The sequence below is a fragment of the Gavialis gangeticus genome, unplaced genomic scaffold (assembly GCF_001723915.1).
Source record: "Gavialis gangeticus isolate Ggan-Ray unplaced genomic scaffold, GavGan_comp1, whole genome shotgun sequence".
NCBI classification, from domain to species: Eukaryota; Metazoa; Chordata; order Crocodylia; family Gavialidae; genus Gavialis; species Gavialis gangeticus.
The window spans coordinates 13,263,284-13,274,601 of NW_017729004.1; the positions used below are offsets into that span (position 1 = coordinate 13,263,284).

Below are 11,318 nucleotides of genomic sequence, written 5' to 3' on the forward strand. Positions count from 1 at the left end.
GTACCAGCCTCATTCAGTGCTCCGCAACCCAAGTGTGATGGTTGTTCCCACTCCTCCTGTAACTCACAGGAGTCTGTATTTTAATAGTATATTATAAAATTGGAAAGTCTTCCAGATACGGATACTGCTAAAGGAAAGCAACTACATGACAAGTCAGGTAACCTCTGCCTTCCTTTCTGCTTCAGCTATTGCCCATAAATCATAACGCCAATTTACATCAGCTGAGGACTGCTCCCTTAGATCAGGGTTGTCCAACTTCAGTGTAGCTGGGGGCTGCACACAGTGCCAGCATGTGGGACTTGAGCCTCACACCATGTGGGCAGCAGGCTGTGGGGACAGCCCCCCACCCTCCACCGGCAAGATGTTCCCCCTCCCCCCCAATATTGTGGTCTGTGGAAGCAGTGTGTGGATTTCCCTCTCCTCCCTACCATATGGCAGTGGGGCAGGTGGCCATAGGGTCCACGGACCACCAGCTGGACAGCCCTGTGGGCTAGAAACAGTCTGTTCCCTATTTGTGCACACTGGGCACATTTGGGTGTTACACGAATAGCAAAACCAGCAAACTCTGTTTCCTTCTTTATTGTAGCCTTTTTCCTTGAAAATGTATATGACAACTAAATAGGCCATCTCACAGAATTTATGTCTCGTGTTAGAAAACATCTATTAATTCCATTAATTCAGCACCTTTAAACAAATGAAACAGGAAACAAACCTTTCCAGTAATAATTAGAAATATCAATTTAAAAAAAAAGCTTCAAGCAAGATGTCTGGTCCAAAATATAAACCCAATCTAAATGGTATATTCTTTGACAACTGATGCTGAGTAATATCCAATTACTATTCAGTAGGATTTCAGTGGAAGTAAAGGGTGGAGAGCTGAGCTCAATACAACAAAATTACTGAAAAATTCATTTTTAAAACCAAAAATCTGCTGACAAGGGAAAAACCACTAAACCGACATTCACTGGAAAATGGCAATGTATAAAACATGACAACGTCATTTTGATTTGCTCTGGACAAAGATGAATAACCTGCATCTGCCTCTCCAATGACACAGAACAGATCCTTCCTGTTGGCATTCTATTTTACATTTTTATATTATGTGTATATATTCTGCAAATGTATCTCTCAAATACCAAGCATGGTCATCAATCTATCCTTTGCAATAAAAACCTCCACTGGAGACAGATGAACTGACAGAATGTCTCTTGGGATATGGCAGCTTCAGCCAATAGACAGAGCACCATTGGCATACAAGTAGTTTAAGGTTAATTCCCTTTCTGGAACTAAGCAGCAAATGGTACCAGAGTCCAAGCAGGAACTGGGAACAATGCCATGACCAATGCTCTGTTTTAACTCTACAGTGATCTAAAAATAACGTTTTGGGACATTCGCAATGAGAAAAACACCCACCTGCACACCCACGGATCTGTATTTCACCACTTGAATAGGCAAAAATAAGGAAACAAAGACTGGAGAGAGGCCTATGTAACAGGCTAATTCAGACATTCATTTTAGTACTTTAGTAGGGTTTTTTGTTTGTTTCATACTTGGCATCTTTATTCTTCTCTAAAACTGGAAGAGCAGCTTGGCTATGGTATTCCCATTGGCACATCCTAAGTATGCATTTTAAATGTTGTTACAGCAGTTATGCTATTGTACATCTCTTAAACAGCAACTTCAGAGTGACACTTTCCTTGACATCTTCCTCAGGCTGAACAATGAGATTAGGAGCTGGCTGTAGACTATGCAATCTCTCATTTCTAGATCAGAAGTCTGAATCCAGTTTATGTCAGCACCAGAAGATTGCTGAAAAGGTACTCTTGAGTTTTACTCAGCAGCAGATTCCTAGGATCCTAAATTTTATGGCTGAAATCCTGGCACACAAGGACAGGATTACATCCCAAATATTCATCTTTAATGACCCTGCCCTCCCCCGAGAGATGTTTTGGCAAATAATGACCCCTGCCTTGGAAATACAAATCAGTACTTATTGGTCTATCAAAAAAAACAAACAAGCCAAAAAACACCTGCATCCCCAAGATGCTCTCCACAAGAGACAAATTCCTAGTGGGAATAGAAGACAATCTTCCACAAAGATGTAATTTTCAAAATGACAGATCAGGGAAAATTTCAGTTATTTGCAATATATATTTACTCTTTAAAAAATGTGACCTAAATAACTAGCTGATGTGCAAAAAAGATACATTTTCAGTTTGACATTTTCCACCAGTAGCTGGCAGTAGTAGTTCCTAAATTCATATTTGTATGTTTAGCTGCAAAGAAAATATTCCCTATATCTTATTCTGGAATAGATAATTAATAAGAAAGAGTTCATAAATATGACCCAATGGTAAGATGCAAATATGGAAACCATCATTTTGTTACTTCCTATCCCAGACCTTTGCAATCCTGAACTTCACTTCATAGTTTATATTAGGATTAAAACTGATATGACATTCATGAAAGATCAGAGCTGTCATCAAACTCAAGGATGCTGCTATGTTGGCAACAAACTAGAACAAAATGATACAGTAATTAACAAGGCACAGACACACTGTGCCACCCTATTATTCAATCACAGTATGTCAGGTTCAAGTTACTTGGAATAAAGTACAAAGTCGACTTATTTTTATCCACAGACTATTGACACTAACATGTTAAAACTGATGATCAAGAGTTAGAGGGTGTTATTTCTTACATACAGTCTTCCTCCTCCATGAACTGGGAGGAAAAGGGCTCTATCCTGCCAAAGACACAAACTGGAAAATAATGGCATAGTGCAGTGGTGCCCAATCTTTTGGTTCCGCAGGTCAGATGAGCAATGCCAGGTCAGTCCGTGGGCCGGATCCTAGTGCACAGGGCTTGGAAATATGACAGCAAGGGAGCAGGGGCAATGTTAATTGCCATCACTCCCTTGCCACCAATTTTCTAGACCTGTGGGGAACCCCATGGGCCCGATGACATGGCTATGCAGGCTGGATCTAACCCATGGGCCAGCACTGCTGGATAGTGGAAACAACTGATAGACTTGAACAATTCTTCTGCTCACTGAAAAAGCCTCTCCAATATGACCTGGATCCCTGTTGATTTTTAAATTTTTTAATACTTCAAGGTAATTTTTTTCAAGGATGACATACCTGTGACACAGAGCCTGCGGTGCTCTGTCACTGAGAGAAGAGCCCAGGGAGAGCCCTGTAGGACAGGGAACTCTTGAGCATATTAGCAGCCTTTTATAGAAGCAGGACACTGGTGTTGTAGTTCCCCTGCTTTACCTGTGGCAGGTTAGGGTGTTGTGTCTTCTGTTAGGATTGACAGTAGTTTTAGGAAGAGTTTAGAGTATGGATTTTAATAGGATGGTTTGGATATGGATGATCCTACCTCAGGCAGGGGGTTGAACTAGAAGATCTCTGGAGGTCTCTTCCAACTTTATTTCTCTATTATTCTATGATAATGAAAGCTATATAAGTTTTATTTATTGTTTGTATTGTGTCAATACCCAGAAGTCCCGTGCAGCAATAAAGCTCCATCACCAGGAATCCTGGTTTTCTCCAATTTAAAAAAAAATCCCCAATTTTTGGTTAAAAAAGTAACCCCAAATCCACATTTTCCCATGACTTAAATGAACGGCCACTAATATATAGATAGCTATATAGTGGTGTTTCATTTTAATCATGGAAAAATGTGGATTTGAGGTTACTTTTTTTAAGCTGAAAATTGGGGATTTTTTAAAAACAGAGAAAAACAGGATCCCTGTCCATCACATTCAGTAAAAGACAGCCACTACTCTATGGAAGTAACAATCAGGGATCGAATCCTGCAAATACTTACACAATGTACTGTACTCTGAGCATGCGAGCAGGTGGTAAAGCAAAGTGAAGCCTAACACTCAACCTGAAGGTCTTTCTCCATTTGTAACATGGAGATCATACACAACTAATTCTCAAATTTCAGGGAAGATCCTTAGCATCAAGCTTTTTGGGAAAAAAATAAGAGGCAGAAGGACAAAAGATGCTGTGTTAAGAAAGGATTACACTGGCTTCATTCAAAGCCTGCCAAAGTCAACTGGAGTCTTTCAATTGGCTTCAGTATGTTGCAAGAGGGATTTTAGAAAAGCAGCTGACATTAAAATGAATAGAAACTAGTCACCTAAATCCCCTATATGGCTTTGAAAATGCCACACCATGTTTGCATCACAATGGTTCTGAAATATGTAAATATTAAAGAACGCACACATGACTGATCGAAGAGATATATGTACACCAAACTCTGCTAACTCTCTACTTAGCTGTTATACAAGTGCTAAGTACTGTTTTATTACAGGCTTATAAAGAGGCATTTAAATGCTCACATTACATGAACAGAATGAATGATTTAATAACAGAACACCATAGAGTGTAGCCAGCACTAATATAGTACCCTCTATTCCAGCACTTTGATCAAATAAACTTTAACTCTTTTGTACTGGCAAACTAGGAGCATACAGCTTGCTTATGTTCTATTTAAAGGTACTGTTTACAGAACTATTGAATTTAGTGCATAAAAACACAGGTACTTACCTGATAGGTAACTCTCTTCTTTCCATCATCATCTGTTTGAGGCAAGGTCAAAGGTCCTGAAACTATCCAAACATCCTCAAATCTCTTTGTCAATTCCCGACAATACATTTCCATTCTGCAAAGATATTCCAGGAGAACAAACTTCAAAATAAGAAGTTAAATAAGACATGTCTAAAACTGTTCCTAGTTTCTGCAGTATATTTTCAATAGTGTGTTCATAAGCTATGCATCAAAAAAAAAAAAAAAGAGTAAATATATGCCCAATATCCAGTCCCTCTGCCACCTTGTTCCCAATTAATGACTTTACTGACAGCGGGTCCGGTATTCTCCTTGCATACTTGATAATTTAGCCCTGTTATCTTATCACGTTCTCTCAGAGCTCAAATTTCTGCTTTTCCTTTATTCAGAAAGGAATTAGTTTTTGAAAGTGACTAAAATAAAGACATTTTCTGAAGGCCTGGGCACACCTTTTTCATTTCCAAAGGTTCTATTGTATTCCTTTCCATTTGCTCCTCTATATTTTAAGGGAATCGGGGACCTGCAAGATGCTGTCAAACTTTACCTCCCAAGAGTCCGTTGGCTTTTTGGATATCTTAAATGATAAATTAGAGGATGCTGTTCCCAGTCTACAGCCTGTTTATTGCCCTTTAATGTTAAACTACATGAGGACAACTGATTACCAGAAGCACTGACATCAGAAAGGTACAAATGAAATATGCTATTTTGGATTTAAAAAAAAAAACATTAAATGAATCTGTCCAGTAAACAATCTGATAATCATGTGTGCTTTGCCTAAAATGGAACTAACTTTAGCCATACTTCATGTTAACCATATTGGTCCCAACAGCTGCTGAAGTCAAATAGTGTAGGGACCTCTACACTAAAGATGCTGTCATATTAGATTTGAAAAAGTCACACTTTGGTCCATCCTTAAAACAGTCAAGGATTGATGGGCTAGATTAGAAAAGAGATGTAAAGTATTCAGAGATTTTGGGGAACAGAAAAAAAAGAGAAAGAAAAAACGGAAGGCGGCAAATAAGATCTAAAGATAAGGGGAAATAGAATGAAGAAACAGTCACTAAAAAGACACCAGAAGAAATAGCAGAGTAAAGAATGGATGATGAAGAAGGGGAGGAGTAGAAGACAACATAAGTGAAATGAAAGCAAGAGATGCAAGTATTTTACACCCTTAAGTTATATCATCAAAAAAAGCTGAATGACAACAGGCACTGAATGAAACACAATACGCTAGTTTATGGGTGGCCAGTTACTCACCCTGGGAGCCACATCTGATCCTCCACCAAAGTTCAAGACAAGAGCCAGAGAAGTGGGGAGGTGGGGGCGCTGAGTGGAGGTGACCATCCCCCCCCACCCCCCTCACTTTGGCTTCCCCACAGGGAGCATATCCCAGGGTAAGCAGTGCAGCTGCAGCCCCCACCCCAGCAGCCTGGTGCCAGAGCTGGCATTCGGCAAGAGAGGAGGGCGGGCTCAGGGTGCGCTCCTTGCAGGGAAAGCCACAGTGCCGGAAGGTGCCCGGCTGCACCGTTCCTTAAAGCCGACGCGGGGAGAAGCAGGTAGGGCTTCGGCCAATTTTGGGAGAGCTGCAAGTACCGTGCTGGTGAGCCACATGCCTCACAAGCGAGGTTGGGCCACCGTGGCACTAGTTTTACTCCTCTGAAGTGCAGGGGCATGGTACTAAGGAAAAGTGGCAACATTTTTTTTTTAAATGCTATTCAGCTGCTTCAGTCCTTGAGATTCTAGGTGCCAGGTAAGGAAGTCAAGCTCTTCCATGTCTTCCTGATTAGACTACTCTGAGAAAAGTAAAAGGGTGTCCCAGCTCTAAAACAGCATATGCCTAAGCCTTTGCATCAAGAAAATGTTATGCTCAAATGCCTGAGGCATTAAAACAATAGAAAAATCTCTTTAAAATGTTATAGCACATTATTTATCTATAAAATAGTACAACCTTACTCGATGCCTCATATTCTTTTATATGTATTCCTGTAAAAGTAGAGAGCAGTCTGTGGATGAATGATGATGCCTTTTTATGCTACATTTTTAGTGCAATATTGTGTATAATGTAGCTCTCCTTCCCTCGAGTGAGCCTTGTAAAATCCAACCCGTGTTCCTTCTAACCTAATAAGCACACAATCAGAGTTGGTTTTAGTTAATTATTTTTCCATCCCAGAAGAAAGAGAGAAAAGAAACAATATGCAGAGGGTTAAGACAGATCTTCCAGACACTTCACCTCAAAGCTGTTATCCTGGCAGCTTTCACAAGTGATGAGCGCTACATGGATGCAAGAACTGCCAGATTGCATCCAAGCCCTCAAGTGTTGGTGATTCACAAGGCTGCACTATGTCCTTGAAGTCAAATATGACCCAGTGCCCAAAAACTGTCACTGGCATGCTGCTCCTGGAACTATCTTTAGTGTGAGAAATTAAACCAAGATCTGAACAACTTGGAAAGCTGCCATGGGTCTTTTCTTAAGAACAGAGTGATTAACCTGGAGGGCCTGGCTAAGCTCAATGAGGGTAAGTAATGCTGTTTACCCAACCTAAATTTGCCCCATCATTTCTGCTGGATAAAGAATTGAAATGGCTACATATTCATTTTGTCATGGTTATGGAATAACTGCTCTTCATCTAAGAGCAAGCTGCAGTGATTCCTGTATATATCCTGTAAAATACCTTTTCACACCAAAAGGGATCTTCTGGGATGAAAAGAGATATATAAATATAGTTATTTGTGTTACCCCCTTGATTAACCTTTCATTCTTAGTTCATTCAAAAGTGATCTCTTACCTGTTCCAAAATCCAGCATTATTCTCGTAATTCTGAGGCACAATGTTGGAGAGATAAAATGTTTCAGCCATAGCTTGCTTTATAAAGAGAAAAAGTGATACCTTGTTATTAAAATGTTAAATTCTTCCAAATGTTTAAGAAGGTTATGAGTCAGTACCTATATCTAGATCCAAACTTGGCTAATGGAATTATATAAACAGCAAGTCAAGCCAGCCACCTAAAACACATTTCCAAATATTTTAGGAGCAAGTAGCGGTATAAAATTTGTATATAAACTTTGCAGCTTGCGTCTATCCACAGTTCTACAGAAACATTTCGTGCCAGATGGTGGCACAGAATGAACGTGCTAACAGAGTATTACATTTGTAATTAGGTTAGGAATAGGTGAACAGTTTTTTCTGAAAGAGAAGGAAATTTTTCCTAGGCATTTTACTTCCTACACTGGCTGCAGAGTTTACACCATGTTCTTGCTCTCCCATACCAGAAGAGGTTAGAATAAAAATGTAACACTTTATCATTTTAAAAATATATAGGATAGAGATGGTGGAGCGGTTACCAAGACCTCTGTTCTGCAAATATGTATACAGCTGCTTAAAAAGTCACAGATAAACAGGAATATAACCCCTTCTGTGGTTGCAGCCCAGGTAGTTACAGCCATGATGGATTCTTGGCTTCCTTCTAACCCTAGATAACTTCAAGTACATATGAAAAACTGAAAGGAAACATCTAAAGTACTTAGCCTGACCCTTAAAAATTGTAAATGCTCTCTAAGATTTCCCCGTGTTTATAGAATGTAAAGGATTGGTTGAAATGTTTAAGACAATGCCTGCTACTGGCACTAGTCGTACAAACCGTGACCTACTCCAGATATAGTATCTAACCTACTTTCAGTTCTGGACCTCATTTTACAGGCTATTACACATGTTGAAACAACCAGAAAAACACGGACAATTATCTATAAGGGATTCTTCTACTAGAAGTAAAATGACTAGTGCATTAATTCCCCATGTTACACAGTTCCATCTCTACACTACTCCAGAGCATGCTACATTTCAGGACAAAAATACAGATTCAGGCTACTACTTAAATAACAATTTAATAACAGACCAACCCGGGTGGGTGCTGCCTGTGCTGGATCAGGCAGACGGGCCAGATGAGTTTGACACTGCTGGTTCACATGCCCAACATTTTGGGACACCTCACAAATTTCTATATAAAGTAAGTAAAGACACTTCATGGACTTTGAAAGAACTACAGCAAAGGGGCAAGGCAGTCATTCATTCATTTAATATTAACGATCAAAAGGGAAACAGATCTTAAGCAATCTAATCAATACCCCTGCCAATCGATCCTCCTGCCCTTTGTAGCCCATTTGCTTTATCTAAATCAAGAGTTAAATGTCTCAATACCTGTTGAAAGTAAGATAGTGTGCTACTTGCCCTTGCTCACTTATAAACTGAGCTCTGCAAAACAGCTCTGAAGTTTGACTGGTAAGTGTTACCAGTTCTAATTTTACAGACAAGGAAGCGGAGTCCCAGGGCCTTAGAACTCTAACTCTCTAATTCAAGTCCCAAGCTAAAGCAGGGAGACCATAACTCCCTCTTCTTAAAGAAGAAAACATTGTCATGAATCTGAAGACCACCTTCTTCCCCCCTTTTATTGACAGACACAAATTAAGAAAAATTCCTACTGTTGAAAACTTGTTATCTCCTGCTGGTGCCATGTGCCCTCGTGACCATCCGCTCCCAAAGTAGTCTTCATTGACAGCACTAAACATTAGAGGGATATTAGGATCCGGTTTGAATTTACAGTGCTTTCGGTCTGCAGAACCTAAGGAACAACATATCAGCATTATCAGACAAAAAGAGCTGGTCCCCACCAGGTATCCCCAAGATGCTCATGTTTCAGGATTTCATGTATGAATCTAGTCTGAAGACTTTTCACTCTCTATAAAAAATAACAGTTGCACTTAAAGCTGTGCTCCAGCCCTGAACTTATTTCTACTGCACAGCAGAAATTCTAAAGATATATTGTTTTAACAAAAACTGCTAAGCTTAGAGGAAAGATAGACAAATGTGACACCCATTTTTCCTCAGCTGGTGTAAATCACCAAAGATGTACTATGTGAACAAAGCCACAAAGATCTACACCAGCTGAAGACCCATTTCCATATCCTGGATTCTAGCTTTTCCAAGTCTACATAAGAAATGTGATGACAGTACTTAAACAAGTTTATAGTTAGTAAAAGAAATACTGTGAGTGGATGCAATTTGTCCTGGATGAACAGAGCAACGAGGCTGTAACTTTTAAAATTCACCTAGAGCAAAATTTCAGAACAATGAAGTCAATTCCAAATTTTCAAGGTTCAGATATTCAGACATTACGTTAGTGCATCTGTCACTTCTCCAGTAAATGCCAATACAAGCCAAACTACTCTTGTTAAGAAAGAGACTAAAGCATATCAATTGTTTTAAAGTTAAAATGTTACCATGTCCAGGGGACAGTCCCAAGCATGACTTAATACTTGCAAACTATGCCACTGAATATTTCAGGTATTTTACTACATGAGGAAAAAAACAAACAGATTAACTTAAAATGAAACCTTTTGAAGGGTTTGTCCAAGAAACAGGAGGATTTCTACTGAATTGTTAGTTGTAGTGTTAAACAGGCATTTTCTCATCTTTTAGGGAGGTAGCTACTATAAGAGTAGCAAGCTAAAAAAATCAGAACAAAGTACTTAAATTCATCCTGATCCAGCAAAGCATGTCACCAGGTATTTAAGTTCCATTTCAACATTAACTGAAGTGCTTTGTTGAATTTTGGCCAAAGCAAACAGCAGCATATTAAAAACATTTTAAACTTGACATTCTATATTGACTACAGAAGACAGACAAAGGACCATTTCCTGTATCTATCAGCATTAATCACTAGAACTTTATCACCCTAAACCTCAATACTTATAAGACAGAAGTGTCATTTGTTTGTTAAGCTTGAAGAACGGAATATACATTCTTGTATCCTCTATGCTCTGGTAATAACAATAAATTGTGCTGTCATTTCAGTTGTATATATTTTTATTTTCATATTTAGATTAGCTTCTTTCCATTGTTCTTTGGAAACCCTTGGACAAGTTTTCAAACAATTAAAAATGAATGTGTCTACAGCATAATATTTCCAGATATAAGAAAACTAAATGGTCTTTTCAGTTTTAACATCCAGAAGTATGCAGTTTGGATCATGTCCTGATCAAAATACCTATCCCATAAAGCATACCTACAAGTATACGGATGTTTAATTTCAAAAGCCCAGTTAGTTTTGTTCTGATCATTTAGACAAAATTATAAGGCGCTGGCTAGCTAGAGGCAACCCTAAGTGACTGCTTTCATTTAGGCTTGAAGGCAATGGGAATACTCATGTTGGTTATAACCATGTACAGGATTTACCTTTAGTTTTGTAAAGTAAGATCTTAAATCGCAGTCTTCGTATATTTAGGGATACTGCCTACAGAAAACATTTACAATTATGAAATTATTCATTCGCACGCTAGAGATTGGTGTAAATTCAACAAAATTAATTTGTGGTGGCTGTATATGGCCTGAATTTCATTCAGTGAAGGTAGTGAAGTCAAGTTGCTTACTTTTTTAACACAGGCAGCTGGAGTGTGACATTCACACGCATGATAAGAGAGCAGAACGAAGCAATGTTAAATCGCTAAACCTGCTACAACAATCACCGTTTGAGCTCCACCTTCCCCTGATCAGACACGTTGCACATTCCTGTTTTTCAGGGCAAGGCAGCACCGCAGCCGGCGTCAATTGCCCAACGGAGCAACAGCAACTTCCGTATCTGCCCTATGAAGCACTCGAGCGTTTCCCTTGAGTGAAGTTAAGCGAGGGAAGGATCCAGGCCTTCATTTCCTTGGACGCTTTTTTTTTTTTTTTTTTAACCCTTCCCC

At 39.3% G+C, this 11,318-nt stretch overlaps 1 protein-coding gene across 1 annotated transcript in view; it reads right to left on the bottom strand.

The window, feature by feature from the left end:
- EXOG (exo/endonuclease G) overlaps positions 1-11,318 on the bottom strand; it is a 25,337-nt gene that overhangs the window by 13,089 nt on the left and 930 nt on the right. Inside the window, exons 3-5 of the mRNA XM_019508101.1 lie at positions 9,054-9,193; positions 7,364-7,440; positions 4,560-4,674 (exon numbers count right to left, since the gene is read on the bottom strand). Coding sequence (XP_019363646.1) covers positions 4,560-4,674; positions 7,364-7,440; positions 9,054-9,193 — 332 coding nt within the window. The remainder of the gene's footprint in view (positions 1-4,559; positions 4,675-7,363; positions 7,441-9,053; positions 9,194-11,318) is intronic.